Source organism: Rhipicephalus microplus, chromosome 5 (assembly GCF_043290135.1).
Source record: "Rhipicephalus microplus isolate Deutch F79 chromosome 5, USDA_Rmic, whole genome shotgun sequence".
NCBI classification, from domain to species: Eukaryota; Metazoa; Arthropoda; class Arachnida; order Ixodida; family Ixodidae; genus Rhipicephalus; species Rhipicephalus microplus.
In genome coordinates this window covers 79,249,294-79,265,631 of record NC_134704.1, presented here as the reverse complement: position 1 = coordinate 79,265,631, position 16,338 = coordinate 79,249,294, and the positions used below count along the sequence as shown (strand labels likewise).

General features: G+C 46.4%; 2 protein-coding genes across 2 annotated transcripts in view; one reads left to right on the top strand and one right to left on the bottom strand.

Annotated features, from left to right (window-relative positions):
* Window positions 1–623: 623 nt before the first annotated feature.
* Window positions 624–14,689, bottom strand: LOC119174397 (toll-like receptor Tollo). The gene is made up of 3 exons (XM_037425279.2): window positions 14,557–14,689; window positions 7,484–7,591; window positions 624–4,607 (listed from the first exon to the last, which is right to left on the bottom strand). The coding sequence occupies exon 3, from the start codon at window positions 4,548–4,550 to the stop codon at window positions 1,011–1,013; it is 3,540 nt and encodes a 1,179-aa protein (XP_037281176.2). The 5' UTR covers window positions 4,551–4,607; window positions 7,484–7,591; window positions 14,557–14,689; the 3' UTR covers window positions 624–1,010.
* Window positions 13,287–16,338, top strand: part of por (Protein-serine O-palmitoleoyltransferase por) — a 73,071-nt gene continuing 70,019 nt past the window's right edge. Inside the window, exon 1 of the mRNA XM_075895718.1 lies at window positions 13,287–13,423. The gene's annotated coding sequence lies outside the window, so the exon portion shown is untranslated. The remainder of the gene's footprint in view (window positions 13,424–16,338) is intronic.

The following is a 16,338-nucleotide window of genomic DNA, read 5'->3' as shown; positions in this document are numbered from 1 at the left end:
TGTACGCATTCGGTTCTGCAGAAAGTGCCAGGACCTCGCTCATAGGCCACGACAATGAGGCTGGGTTGAGCGGCGTAGACGAGGCTGGATCGACGGCCGTCAATCGGCATGACGGAACGGCCAAAAAGATGTCCGCTGCGAAGTTCCAAGGTGTGATTCATATACTCGGGCACCTCAAACAGACAAGTTGCGAGGAGATGTTGGAAGACAGACACATGAGCCTACTTAAAAGAGTGTAAACAAAAATGGTGAAACATAAGCGGCACATAACATCGCTATCCTAATGTAATATGGCTTCGCAAATGGCCTCTGATATGCCCCCTTTTTATGGGTCTAACATGAATGAGTTTCCATTCAGCCCATTGTTTTCATAGGCATGCAGCCATGAACATGGCCATAATGGCTAGCTTTCATTTTGGTTTTTTACACTCGCACGGCTATCTGTCCATACTTGGTGCACAATTTCTCGGGAATCAGCACATATGTCGTGCCATGTAATGGTGGTGTTTCATTTTGGCACAATTAAGACAATTTTCACCTAGTGAGAGGCACCAGTTACTTACCAGGCTCCACTGCATCAAATATGCTGTAATCGAGCATGAGACAAAAGATTCGTGATCGTCTACACTGGCGACATGTCTTTTATTAATATATCACAGACTCAATGCTAGCAGGACGTCCGGTGACCCACCAAAGCATACCTCCTATACATAGAAGGCAACTACTTTGTACTCTACATCACTACGGCATAATGATGTCAGTCCACGCGGGGACCTGCTACCGACGAAAAACAAGACAAAAACAAAAGGCATCTGTACAAAAGTAGATCCGCAGCGGCTCTATGTACAATCGGTCTTAGGCCACTTTGGTGCGCGTCTCGGTGGCTCTGCCACACACACACGTTGCCCCTCCCGTCCCCAAAAAAGGCCGCGGCACCGAAACAGTGGTTTGGAGACTTTAGGAACGTAGAAATCGACCCTAAGGCAAAGAGTAGACTACACTGTGACTGTTCAGACCAGTTTGACGGCACTGGCACGCGCTGTCGGCTCGGGGAGACCACCACGCTGAGGAGGTCCTTTCTGCGGGTCTGGCAGCGCATAGCGCAGCTTTTGCCAGAACCTACGTTCACCCCAACGCAGGATGAGAGCAGAACGAAGACACTGGCGAGCCTCGACGTCCCACTGGTCCTGCCCGGCATCATCCAGCAGCACGGCAATGAGCCTACGCGTGCTGCTCGCCTGTGCTGCTTTCAGCTCGAAGCGGCACCACTCGCTGCGCAGGAACTGTTCCGAAATGACCACAACTGTCCGGTGACTGCACTGCACCGCCTCGACGACAGCCGCCTCCGCGACGCAGCCCGGCACGGCCAGGTCGCGGTGACGCAGACAGAGGCGCAATGGACGTCGCTTTCCACCACCGCTACACGTTTCCAGCTCAGCAGCCAGGACCTGGGACACGAACGGCTCGTCCTTGGGGCAGTAAGCGACAAAGGCGTCAAACAGGCGCTCTGGTGACTCAGAGGCACGGTCGAAGAGACGCAAGCCGCAGCGACTGTGCAGCCACAGCTTCAGTTGGCGTCGGTAGCAGGCTGCAAGGACGGCACCCAGTAGGACCAGGACCACAGCAGAGGGTGCTGCAATCAGCAGCGGTACCAGGCCCGGTGGCAGCTGGTGCGGCTCTTGAGCACCAGCCGCCGGCGCCTCGGCCCACCCCGTGCCGTTGGCACCTCCACACGACGAAGCATCAAACTCAAGCAGGAAAGGGCCCCGACGACCGCAACGCACCGAGGCTGCATCTCGCAGAGGGCTGCCACGAGCCCACGCCTGGAAGTGGCTCAGGAAGGCGCATCCACAGGACCACGGATTGTGGCCCAACTGCACGTGGCGCAGCAGCGTGTTGGTCCGCAGCTGCCACACCGGGAACTCAAGCAAGTAATTGTTGTCTAGCCGCAAGACCTCGAGTGACCGCAGAGCCGCGAACGTTCGGTTGCTGAGGCTTGAGAGCCGGTTGTGCGAAAGGTGCAGCTCACGAAGGCTGGTCAAGTTCTCAAACTCGTATCCCTGCAACACAGTGATCTTGTTGTGGTCAAGGTGCAATACCTGCAGACCCACGAGGCCATTGAAGGTGCGGTTGTGAAGACTCTGGATGTTGCTGTTGTTGAGGTACAGGGCCTTCAGGTTCTTGCGGCCGATGAAGCTGTGGCTTGAGAGGTGGGTCATATCATTTCCATCCAAGTACAGTTCAGTCACATCCATAGGGATGCGTGAAGGAATGGTGCTGTGGGCAGTGAAGCTGCAGTCTACAATGTTGCTGTTCCACGTCTGGTCTGAGTAGCAGGTGCAGTTCTCAGGACACACCATCTCACAGTCACAGGCATCAAACTCGCAGCAGTGGCACAATGCAAAACAGTGGCTTTTGTACTTGCAGAGAAAGTCGGACGAATTGGCTTCGCTGAGTAACAAACGAGGTCTGCGCCGGCCAAACGGCATTTGGCAAACAACTTTCGCTAGGTCCATTACTTGAGGATACTGACCATCCAAGCTATTGATTCTCTGCAGCCACTCCATGCTGCAGTCACAAAAGTAAATGTTTTCGGCTATCCAAAACTCTGGCAGGGCTGACTTCGTGGGTTTTAGGCGGAATGCATTGATGTCCAGGTTCTGTAGACGATTCTGGGTAAGGTTTACCTTGGTCAGGTTGTGCTTTATCATGAATGTAAAGGGGTGAATAATGCTGATGCGGTTGTTGCTAAGGTTGATCATTTCAACTTGATTTGGAAAAGAACCGGCATTGATTTCACGAATGTGATTGCTTGACGCGTCAAGTATCTTCAGATGCATCTTGTCCTCCAACTCGTAGTAGTTGCCTAGAGCCTCAATGTCATTCTGGTGAATGTCTAAGTGCTTTAGCTGGCGAGGCACCAGAGCATAATCAAACCATGCAATACTATTGCTCGAGACGTTGAGTAAGCGTAAGTGTGCCAAGTTCATAAAAAGTCCATTGATGTCTTCAAGGAGATTGTCATTAAGTAAAATCACATTCAGGGCTGAGGCATCATCAAAGATGCCATGTTCTAGGTTAGCTATCTGGTTGTTGGATAAGTCAAGTCGTCGGAGTGAATGCAGTGACTGAAAGGTGCCTTTGGTCATGTTGCCTATTCGGTTTCCAGCCAAACGTAAAATGTGTAGGTTTGGCATTCCTGACAAGGTGGCATTAGATACACTCGCGATACGGTTGTCTGACAGGTCTAGACTGATGAGGTAATGCAAGTACTGAAGTGCATCTGGAATGCTTGACAATCTGTTGGACGATAGCTGCAAGTCTTGCAAGCTGCTGCAGTTACGAAAACCATCTAAATGAATATTCTCCAGCCTATTATGGTCCAGAGCCAAGTTGATAAGCACATAGAGGCCGTTGAGGGTGAAAACACTAAGATGGCTCAACCTGTTGTCACTCAACATGAGTGTGTGAAGGTTGTAGAGAGAGGAGAAAGCATTGTCATCAACATTTTCAATTAAATTATGTTCCAGATGCAAAATTTGAAGGCTGTACTGGGACTGGAATGTGCTTCCATTCACTTGCCTCAGCTGATTACGGCTAAGGTCCAGAATGACGAGGCGGATGAGGTCTGCAAATGTGTCATGAGTGATGCCATCACTGGAGAGATGATTTCGGCTCAAGTTCAAGATGACAAGCTGCTCAAGACCGGAAAATGTGCGCGGTGATAATAGGCTGAGTGTGTTGTTCTGTAGGTAGAGCTCTCGGAGATCTGTGCCACCAAGCAGCCCCGGCGGCAGCCCACCGCTCAGTTGGTTGTGCGAAAGGTCCAGAAGCTGTAACTGCGCCAACCCTGCCAGGGCAGCGGGTGCAAGCCGGTCCAGCCGGTTATGGCGCAGCCGAAGTGAGCGTAGACTTCCTAGGGCGGCAAGAACCCCATCGTCTAGTTGACGCAGCCGGTTGTGCGACATATCCAGCTCAGAAAGGGCACCAAGGCAGCCTAGTCCAGCCACCGTCTCGAGAGCATTGTGCGTCAGGTTGAGTGAGCGTAGCTGCCGTAGACTGCACAGGCCCGTTGGAGGCAGTGAGACTATATTGTTGTGACCAAGGTCCAGCCGCTGCAGAAGACCGAGGCCCTCGAAAGCCCGCGGCGCCAGCGCCAAGGACAGCGCCCCCCAGTCCCCATTGTAAGTCCGCACAGTTAAGTTTCGCAACTCGGTCAGTCCCGCAAACGCTCTCTCGGGCACCTCAGATATCTTACACTGTTCTAAGTGCAGGGCACGCAAGGAGCGCAAGCTGCTGAATGTTGCATTGCCAAGGTGACTCTCGGTGAACAGGGCACTGCACAACACTGTGAGGCTAGTTGTGTGGTCAGGCTGGATGAGGCTGAAGTTTGTGCTGTCGGGGCCAGTGCGAAGAGCTTGCAAACGACACCGCAGGGCCACTTCAGGGGAAGACGGGCCTGTGCGCCAGTCACAGTCGTCAGCCGACACATAGTGCGCCGCCCAGGCCTGGCCCACAAGCACGCCCAGGAGCAGCACACTCCACACCATCGTCACGGGCGACCCATGGGGTCTTCACTGCTACCGGTCATCCTGCTCCTCTGAATGCTGCAGTTTAAAGTCCCCATCATCAGTACACTGCACTGCTTTCACTCATTTTATTTGTTTTATTGGTGATTGGGCATTGCCAGAAGGGTTTCCCGTGTCACAGAACTGTTCATAGTACTGCAGAATGGGGAAGCTACACACCTCGTTTTACAGTTCATCATAGAGATGTAAGAAGGAAAGAGCCACTGTGACAATGCGATGTCAAATTCCTTAAAATGAAGAGGATATAGGAACTGCACTAGAAAGCTCACTCTTAGCACACGCTATTCCCCGTTGGCTGTCATCCTGCTCCTCTGAATGCTGCAGTTTAAAGTCCCCATCATCAGTACGCTGTACTGCTTTCACTCATTTTATTTGTTTTATTGGTGATTGGGCATTGCCAGAAGAGTTTCCCGTGTCACAGAACTGTTCATAGTACTGCAGAATGGGGAAGCTACACACCTCGTTTTACAGTTCATCATAGAGATGTAAGAAGGAAAGAGCCACTGTGACAATGCGATGTCAAATTCCTTAAAATGAAGTGGATATAGGAACTGCACTAGAAAGCTCACTCTTAGCACACGCTATCCCCCGTTGGCTGGCTCTAATAAACTAAAGATAGGCAGGTTTGGCAAATCAGTAAGTTTCCATGATAATTATGAAACAGCACTTAACACACTCGAAGAAAAACAGACACACACAATGCTTAACTTGCAATTGGTATATTGGAGCACCATGAGTAAACAGGAAGAAAATAAACTAACCAGGTCAAATGCTGTTTTGAATGCCAATGTGTGCCATTTTTTTTTTTTTTTTGCTAAAATCTTGTTTGTTCACAATAGAAGTGGCGGAGGCTTTTCAGATATCGACCAGTGAGCTCCCACAAAGCAGTGCCTCAGAAATGACGAATGAATGGTTTTTGACAACGAGCATGCATGCTCGCTTTTAATGCTTTAAAAGAGCAGCAGCATATCTTTTTCAACAAAGCCAGTTGCAAGTTCAGCACCATGCATGTCAGTTCTTTCTCTTTTTCCTCTCGTGCATTAAGCATTGTTTTAAATTTATCATGACCACAATAGTTAACTCAGGAGAAGTTAGCACTCCTCCTGGCTAAGCAGAAAAGGAATGGTACCATTACAAACAGCATCACCCCGGAATTGTTGTCCAAGGAATGCTGGACACAAGAAATGCCAGAAGACACAGCGAAATAGATTAAAGGACAGGCTGGGCTTGGGAGTGCAACCTCAAGAAAATTAACAGCTCGACCCGGCCTCACCATAATACACCTAATCCAGTACTGTGAGTGCTCCCAATCAAGGTGATGTCACAGCTCTACGCGGCACCACAAAAAACTATTCACTCATACGCATTTAATGTTGCTGACACAATCTGACACTTTGTGTTCACGAAATGGTGAATGTAAAACCACAATTACTGGCTTATGCGCTGCAAGTCACTAGGAATGTTTCACAGCACCGCATGGCTCCAATGTTGGCCGCCCAGTACTTTGCCACAAGCTCCTGGTAATGACTTTTCAACTTTTAGTTACTCCATTGTTAAGAAGTTCAAATTGCTTTCTGCAAGTTGCTCAGTTTAAAAAGACCACTCAAGGAGTCTATTGTCACACCACACATCTGTTCAGCTTTTTCATACAGCAACTTGGAATTACTTGTGGTAGAGTAAATGAGAAAAGGGGGTCCTGGAAATTCAGAGTTAAAAAAATAGCTTAAAACATCTTCCTTTTAGTTTTTTTTCATGCTCTCCTTCTTCTCTCTCCCTCTTTTTATACTGGCAGATTTTCAAGTTTTGCTGCACTAATTGGAGAATTCTGAAGAAACCTATTCATAGAGGGATTATTTCAGTCCAGAACACTGCCACAGACTGCTATTTCTTGGAATCAGTACAAAATTCTCAGCTTCGCTGCAAGTGTAAATAGGTAAGAAATTTAACAGTGTTAAATAATCCACTAAAACTAAAAATTCGAGAGCCACAGCAAGACAAAAGTAATATAAAACATGTGGCAGTTTTCATGCAGCTGTAAAGGCCAGAGTGAAGTGGCAGATCGCTTGGTAGCTTTCACAAATTCAGTGAGGGACATCAATGCAGATGTTAGATAAAACTTCATAACAGCGAGGCATGGCTGTTGGAAGGATTTTGTCTAAAAAGTGGGGGGTGGGGGACCAATGCCCATTTTGAGTGCCCGTGCAAATGCCTACACAAGGAGGCAATGTTTTTCACAAGGCGACTTGGCGTCACTATGTAATAAGCAGGTATACTTTAATTTACTGAAGGGTGAGCCACGTCATATTACTCAGTTCATGGCACCATAACAATTCAAAGCATATTAAAGGAAAAAAAACAATTTTTTCTCATGTCAATAAAATACTTTTTCACAATGGCTGAAGCACCATTCGTGCTGCAATAAGTCGCTTGACAAGTGAAAAAATGTGCAATAATATATATATATGCAGGTGGCTATAACGAACTAGAGGTTCCTACATTACCTCTTCTAGCTCATGCTGACAATTCTATTGAAATCCACAATGTCACAACGGCCCTCAGGTGCTGGAATTTCTCTACAAAATAACTCTACATTCATCTTTTTTTTTTCACGGTTGGCCTGCAGTGGCAAAATAACCGACCGACAATAGAGATTTAATATAACACGTTATAGGTCTGAACAAATTTGCTATTTTGCATTGGTGTCCCTCCCTACAACATAATTACATTCCTACACTTAGGCTCTTGTCAGTGGAAAGTGAAATAGAACTATGAAGGGTCCCTTAGGATACCAACTATTATATCAAGCAACCTTAATTGTACACACTGTGCAAAAGCAGTACATGTGTGAAATGCAAACCAGCCGACTTCACTTTCAACAGAGTCAATGTGCTTACCATCTGTCCTCTCAAATGATGACGCCACGGATTTATGTGGCTACATCACAGACCAGAAGGCGTCACACCAGCCCCTGGGTCCTATGCAACTCTGCCAAGTCAGCTTCCCTGTGCAATAAAAAAAAAAGATGTTATTGTGATTCTGCAGTTTCGAACTTGACTGTGATGACTCCCTCAACTATGTCCAAATCTCAAAACTAAGCATGAATCTATATAAATTCTGCATGAATTCTCTTCACTGAAACATGCAACGACAGCATGGCAAGGAGAATTGCATCAACAGCAGCGAGATCACAGTGACTGCACGACGACAATCACTGCGACACAAAGAAGGGACGGTCCATGCCCTCCGATAACACAAGTGCTGCAGCACTAGAATGCTGCACCTAGCACTCGCATCCAATACTAACTCACAATGCATCATTCGCACATTGGAACACAGAACAGCGGGACAGAGTAAAACCCGTTTCAAACTCTTGCGCATTTCAGCAGTACTTCATGGAGCAAAGGCGGAAGTTGGGCGCAGCCATCCCTTCTCTCAGCATGGGGCTCTCACACACCTTTACTCACTGCAGAGGGGCTAACATATTTGCTCACTGCAGAGGAGATAAACGATAACACCGCACGCTACTGCAAGAACGCTGTGCACTGTCATCTTCGACAAGATTTATCTGTGGCATCAGAGCTCGAAATAACAATTGCTCCGGGCATTTGTCAAGCACTTGCACTGAAGCTTATTTACAGTAGCCTTCCGAGTCGCACGCCATGTCCGCCAACGCAACAGGACACCGACCTAAGCAGATGTTCCTACTGAAGCGACAGACATGGCCAGAGAAGACGGAAACCAACAACACGTGGCTAAAAACAAAAAATGAAAGATAGACGCCAAAAATGAATTTTCTAGTATGCTTTCTTGGACAAATTTACAGGAAAGATTCATGCAAAGCGTGTGGCAGTCCAATGCCAATTGAAGGGACACTCGAGCGAAGCAAATTAATTGATAACTTTCTCTGAAACCTCTAATATTGTTTTTTTCACCATCATAGCTTTAATAATAGATGAAAAAATTAGGGCGAGTATCAATTTTAAATTTCACACCAAAATCTTCACGAGACATCATAAATTTCAGCGCATTCTTCATATTTTGGTAACATTCGCTCAACGAAAGTCCCTGAAGCTTGGCATGCAAAGTCTCCAGCCCCCTAAGAAGACAGCATGCTTAATTTCTAGCCACAAAAACTGATTGATTTAATAGATATATGGAGTTTAACATTCCAAAATCACCATATGATTATGAGAGACGCCGTAGTGGAGGGCACGGGAAATTTTGACCAGTTGGGGTTCTTTAATGTGCACCCCAATCAGAGCGCACAGGCCTACAGCATTTTCGCTTCTATCGAAAATGCCGTCGCCGCAGCCGGGATTCAATCCTGCGACCTGCAGGCCAACAGCCGAGTACCTTAGCCACTAGACCACTGCGACGGGGCTACGAATAGGAACTGATAGGAACTGCACATGTCATAAAAATTTGTGTATAAACATTCAGCCGGCGTTCCCCTCGCATTTTATTTATGCTGGTTTTCTTTCTCACCTAGCCTCGTGATAAGTGTGGCGAATTAGGTACTGTAAAAGATTTATTAACCAGCATGAGAAAAATTGGTTGACTCTTTAGTGTCCCTTCAAGAGCATTTTTCTAAAACAGATAAAGCTTTATTTTGAAGCAGCTTAGAAAACATAATTAACCAGATTTTAGAGCAACCTGGAGATTAAGAGTTTTACCACTAATGCATTATCCTTATTATTATAATTACTGAAACATAAGATGTTCAAATAACTGCTTTTATCATCTAAGAATTTAAATATAGATAATCGTGTTTGCAGGGATAGATTGATTGATACGTGGGGTTTAACGTTCTAAAACCACCACTTGATTATGAGAGACGCCGTAGGACTCCAGAAATTTCGACCAGCTGGAGTTCTTTAAAATGCACCCCAATCTGAGCACACGGACCTACAGCATTTACGCCTCCATCGGAAATGTAGCCGCCGCAGCCGGGATTTGATCCTGTGACCTGTGGGTCAGCAGCCGAGTACCTTAGCTACTAGACCACTGTGGCGGGGCATGGTTGCAGGGAGATGACAAGTTGGGTCTAAACAAATATTAGTGTTATGACAAAACCACAACATCGTTACAAGGCTTTCTGTAGAGGGTGGGAGCTCATAATTATTTTGACAACCTGCTATCTGATAGCTATGGCAGAAGTACGGTAATGCAGTTTTAAACCTGAAATTAGAGCAGGAAGTACCAGAAATCAGACGCCAAAGTTTTTAGCATCTAAAATTTAAGTCGAGCCTTATATAATTGATGTCTACGAGGCATATTTGGAGGAGTCTGAGGGAGCACGTTCTTATCCACCACATCGGTTGGGCTTCCACAGAGGCTGAAAGAGCAGGAGAGGCCGAGAAAATAGCGTCCTTGCCTTTCACGTGTCAAGTGATTGCAACACTTTGGTTACACTAAATCATGCACATAAATACAATTCGGTCTCTGCATTGATTCAATCTTAAAAAGACAGACATGAAACACCACATTGCCGGTGGCTTCCTCAACCTAGCGAAAAGAAACACTTTCATGTTGCTATCTCATAAAAAATTAGTATTTGAAAAGTATTCAGGACGTATTCGAGAAATATTTAATTCGCACTCACATATTCGAATTTGCCTTTACTGAAAATTTCGCTGATTGCGCAGCTTTGATAAACAAAGAGCACCGAGATTTAAGAACTACAGCACGGTATACCGCCAAGATTAGGTAGAATACTCCCACTTGACGTTTGCTAACCAGACAGCGGCGCCGAATTTTCGTCACAGCAGCAGCCATATAAAAAAAAAAAGCACCACGCAGGTGGATGCAGCTTTTGACACATAATTCCATGTTTTGAAAGTAGAGGCTCCCACAATAAAATAAATTTGCAATATCCAGTACACACACACTTTTTTCCAGCTGTTTACATTCTTTCTCATCTAGCCTCATTTCAAACTGTGACGTTCACATTCGTAGCATCACCAATGCGGTAAATCTATTCCCCCCCCCCCCCCCTTTTTTTTTTTACTATTTTGCAGTTCTTGTGGCGGTGAACCTTTCTGCAGAATCACATATGCGCCGTGAACAGGGAACCAGTAACAATGCATGCAACTGCGATAACCTACTTCCCCCTTTTTTTTTTTTCAGGTAACGGACTCAAACACAACAGAGCTTTCAGAATATATTTTGTTTTAAATTTTACTTTTCACGCTAATGCCCTGAGCATGCCAATTCCATCATTCTTTCCTGCTATATGTGCTTGCAATATGTGGAAATTCCCCGCACGATCTCCTGAACAAATGCGAATCACAGATGTGTTTTTTCTAACCTGAAAATGGTTACTTGAACATGTAGCCCTGCCCATACACTCAATGACATACTTATTTTGACACTTGACTAACATGCCCTGAAAGGAGCGTGCAAGTCTTTGCGTTTTCGCACAGGTATTGGAATTCATAGACTTTCCAAGTGATGTGGCACTAAAATTAATAAAACATTTAAAAAAGAAAAGCTCACACGAAATCCAGCTCCTCACGCAAGTGACACTAAAGCAATAATGCATCGTAATAAGTACTACATCGTGCCTGCATTAAGAATGTGCAGTGAAATTACAATCCCCCCCCCCCAAGTATCAGCTGCTAAATGGTACGAAATGTGCTGCAAGCTGCAATTTTCCGTTTTGCTCCAGCATCCTACTACAGCTATATAGACCCCTGTGAAATACTTCGCACACCATTATTGCGGACCTTTATGACAGAGCATCACAGCAGTGTAATGTGAAAAGTATATGCATTTCTTAGCTACAAATTATCCCTTTCAATCTGCGAGCACTGTACGTGTTACAGGAGGCTTTGAAATTTCCACTTCATCGGTGTGGTCATAAAACACTGTCGATCAGTAGCGGAGGCTCCCGAGAATACTCAAGTCAAATGTTACTAAACGAACCATGCTTGAGTAGACGCCCATGCATGAATATGGTTGGGCTGGTGTGTTCGATAAGAAATGCAGTTTCACCTGAAAACATCTACAGGGGGCTTTTAGCATATTAAATTAGATGTCGCACTACCTCCTCACTCCAGCAGCCCCCTTTCCATTTTTCGTTGAACCAAGCGTGAAAAAGAAAAAAACAATGACTGAAATGGAGCCCTGCCGCACCAAAACAGCCTTGCCTCGGGCAATCATTTTCAAAACGTTGGAATGCAGCTAGCACTGAGCAAAGTTACCAATCACAAAGGTCAGACATTGCAAGCAGGCTTTCCAAGACCGCTGTATGCACGAAGATAGAAGAGAGTGAAGCCCGGTTCCAACGAACTTCATGGAGGAAGTCCCCAAGGGAACGCCTCCATCCCACGGGCATCCATGTACCCCAACTCTTTTGTCTGCACCCCAAGAGACACGCTCGGCGTCAGACGTTCGGCCTTCCTCTAAGGAAGTTTAATGGAGGTTTTCGCGAAAACAGTTTTCTATAAACGCCTTCTCATGAACATTGACGTATTTTTTTTTGTATTTGGACCACTACTTTTCCTTTTAAGGTTTCGAACCTTGCTGAAATCAGCATTCAGTTTTTTTTTTTTTTAATGTAGGGCAGCGCATTGTTATTGATAACAAGTTAAGAGGAGCCCAGCAGGCACCCCCATTCATTGTTTAAAACAATTACTAGCGTGTGCACTAAAAGATGGTTCTGGGCTGTGTTGCTCTCAAAGGAATTCCAAACTCTCTAGGAACTGTTAAATTTTATGCGTCAGCTATTTTGCACCAGCACAAGGCGGTCATGAATCGTTGCACTTTATACTCCATCGCTAAGGCGGGGCCCAAATTGCATCAGCAAGAATGATAAGTTTAGTGGAAACGTTGTAACATCCACTCAGTTGGTAATGCTTACTATCAGAGCAATGATACCTGCTCCATGAAGTAATCCTTTGCAACAAAGTTTAAATGTGACATCAGCTGGCCAAACCATCCCAACCAATTTCCTTAAAGGGACACATAAAACAACAAATATTTCACATACTTGACAAAGCTTAAAAATAAGTGTACGTTGGCAACTAAGACAACATTTGGCAAACAATTTGTGAATATTAACACACTGTGCATCATTTCAGGCGATATACGTATAATTATTGATCATGAAGCTTTTCAGTGTCAAGCCAGCACAAACGAAAATAAAAAACAAGAAATGCAAACATGCCTTATTAGGCTTATGTCTAGATGCTTGCACGCTTAGCACAGCGTGAAGCGTACAATGTCACACTATTTCGGGTAAATAAAGCGAAATAAAATTTCCAAATATTGCCTCATGTGGCAAGCACTGCAGCTGTTAGGGCACACGTTGCTTCCCGCTATCTAGCCTGTTATATAACTGCCTTGTGCTTTCACTAGTGGAAAGACAGAAAAAAACTTTTAAAATAAAAAATCAATTTCACTGACGGATGGTTACACGGTCATACGCTATTTGGCTGCATGGCCTCGGTACACTTTAGGAATGCAAGTCGGCGCAGGTGCTTTCATAAGAAAAATTCGAAATTGTTGCGACCCGAGAGCGAGAATGGTACTAAGACACCCCTCATTCATATCCCGCATGGCATTTTTTGTTTCCTTTCAATTCCTCGGAGAATTCTAATCGCGCCAGATATTCTTTCGTGAGCAAAGAACGCGAACTATTGGCGTGAGCAAACAGATAAAGACTCTACGATCGCGCCTGCGGAGGCACGCATTGTTCTCCAACGCCACGTAGTTGCGGTTCTTTGTCGCACACATTGGCTACTTGAAGCCTACGTAAATGTAGGTCGCTACGCAATACCGACAGCAGCACGTGATTTGTTTTCCAATACGTAGCGAGAGACCACGCCAGCATCGTGAGTATGGGTTAATTACTGCAGTGAACTAGAGGCGAGGTACCAACCAGTGCAAGAACGTTACGGCTCTTTTGTGTACCGTGTTAAGAGTGAAATCTCACAGTCAACAGCACACGTAGGCACATTGATCATTGCGGGCACTACTGGACGCCGAACGAACGCGAATACGTGATTAGAACGACCGCATGTTTAACCACTCGGCGCGCTTCGGAGAGGGCGTGGAAAAACGGAACCACGCTTACGTCCTTATTACCCTGATTGAGGGATCCGCGCGAAAATTCTGGCAACTGCGTCATGGGCAAAAGCCGCGAAAACGCGAGTTCGATACACGCCAACTAATATCGGAGCGCAGTCAGCTGTCTTTGTCGGGCGCCTCCTCCCCAGGATTTCGTCACGCTTTCGGGGATTCGCTCAATCTTTGTTCCCGACTCGCGATCACCTGCGAACAACCGATAGACGAAACCAAAAACACCGATCAAAGGCTTCGTGGCCTCGTAACGATATGACGCGCAGACGCTTTTAACATTTTCGGCGCACTGGTAGACGCTAACCACAACACTAAAGCGCAACAATCGTGTTCCATTCCGCAGTAAAATCGTTGCACCCAGTTACGTGCAGCGCGTGCATACGGAGATCTCATCTGGGACCGTTACTACCATGCGTTCCGATTTTCCGATTTTCTGGAGCCAAATTTTACCGCAATAGCGATCGGTCGCAATCCGGGAAGTAGGGAGTGAAGACACTCACTCACGCTTCTATACGAAAGGCAGAGAACCAAAATGAGTACTTTGAGAAGCCAAGTGACACCCAAAACTCACCAATCAAAAGTTTAAGTGGGAACCCACACGAGTTGCTCGACGCGCTCCTATCGCACAAGACGCCATAAACCATCCACTCCTAGCGCCGTGAAAGGCGCTAACACATACTTCAGAGCTACGAGGAAACCGGACGTCGAGAGCGTGCATGCCGTGGCCGAGCGCTCGCTTCTCCTCTGGTCCGCACGCCTAGTCCCGAACAAGAAACGCCGCCATTGTGACGAGGTCGCGGAAGAAGCAGACCAACGCTGGCCTGCAGCGCGGCTGCGCACCTCTGGCTTCATGCGCGCCGAGTTGGGGCTCCGAGTTTGTACTCACCATTTGGCTCGGCGTGTATCCGCTATCGCCGCACGCTTTAGTGTACACAACGGCCGCCTCCAGCACAGTCCCACCCGACAATAAACACTCCAACGCCGCCGCCGGCGGGGAATGACCCGCGCGCAAGCCGATAGACGGCGCATGCGCAGCCGCGCATTCCGCACAGACGCCGCGGTCCGCTATGCCGCCGCGGCGCGCGCTATGGCATGCAGCGCCCAATATACGCACGTTTGTCCGCGGCAATCCAAAACTTCTTCGCAGTGCTTGGTTGGTCGTTTGGTGGACGTTGGTTCAATTATCTGTAGCTATGTAATGTAGCGCCTGCGGGGTTTGCATTCGACCACCGGCTGCCCGGAACTGGACTACATCCGCCCTCTCACCTTGGTGACCTCATGATGGGATTTGGGAGAGGCTGCGGTGAGGGCCAGGGGGTCGGTCAGGGGGTTGGAATGCATAAGCCGAGTTGTTTCACTCGGACCAGCTTCGCGGCGCTGCAAACCGCGCGTCGGGAACGCGGCCGATTTTCCAGCCTCGGACCGCGCTTGTTCTCATTTACGGAAATAGGCATTCGTGGGACTCGGGGGCGAGTGTATATATAACCGCTCGCCGATCGAATCACTCCGCAGTAGATGTATAGCCCCCTCTGCGAAAAACAAAGAAAGAAAACGTGGTAATTGATGCAAATTTCATGCGGTGCGGAAGTAGCACAAGGAGCGGGAACGTTTAAGCTGCGCGCCTGTGTTATTACATATTCAAATCAAAGTAAGACAAAACAAGGCGTGCGACAATGAATTTCTCAACTCAAGTAACAAGTTATTGGCACTTTTCAGATGGACGAAAATCACAATGCTGAAAGTTTATGGGCTGGATGCAGTTTTTAATATCGAGTTACTCTTTATTTGTTCACTTCGCACTCCAGTGTAGCTGCTTTGTTCTTAGCTCTGACATTGTACAACCTTGTGCAGAGTTTATTCACGCGCTATAATTTTCTCTGGCATCCAGTGGCACTTTGCAGATGAAAGAAAAACTACATGCTGAACGTTTACGGAATGTAAATCATTTTTTTTCTTTTTTTTAATCGAGTCACTCTTTCTTTGCTCACTATATTTCAGCTCCATTGTAGTTACATTGTTTTTAGTTTTGACATTTTGTAACCTTCCGATACGTTTACTCACTCGATTTGATTTACACTGGGGTCCAATGCATCTATTCCATGTGTAGTTCAAGCAGTGGATAAAATCATGAAACTGAACCGAATTTAATCGTGGGCCCACGCATACTCAGCTTGTTCCGTGCAGCTATAGACCCTTCCTTTGTGAACCTACATAATAGCTGTCGTCCATGGAGTATTATACATTTTGGGGTATATCTAATGAGCAGTCGTCACACCTCACAAACTTTGTTGCGCATTCCTTTGTCTCGCGTGTCTGATCAAAATGAACTAAGTCGCTCATTAAAAACAAAAAAAAAAAAACTTTTCTGTGACCATAAAGGACGCGCGCAGGTGCACGTTGCAGAGAAACGAGGGCGCGTTATAAAAAATTCAGTAAATTTCAAACACGTGATGCGCGTTATAACCCCAACAAGATTCCGTTGTTGCGCGAAAGTTATACGGTAAACTAAACAAAGACTAAGTACATGGCTTAGTTGCTTCGCAACTGCGGCATGAAGAGACGGCAAAATGGAAAGGACGTGAGAGAAACGCAGAGCAAGGCGCTTGTCTAATAAACAAACAGCGTAACAGTAATAAGCAAACGCAACAAGCAAACATTTTATTTTTCA

What these genes read in the sequence shown, in the direction of transcription:
- LOC119174397 (XM_037425279.2), bottom strand. Translation starts at nt 4,550, where the DNA reads ATGGTGTGGAGTGTGCTGCTCCTGGGCGTGCTTGTGGGCCAGGCCTGG.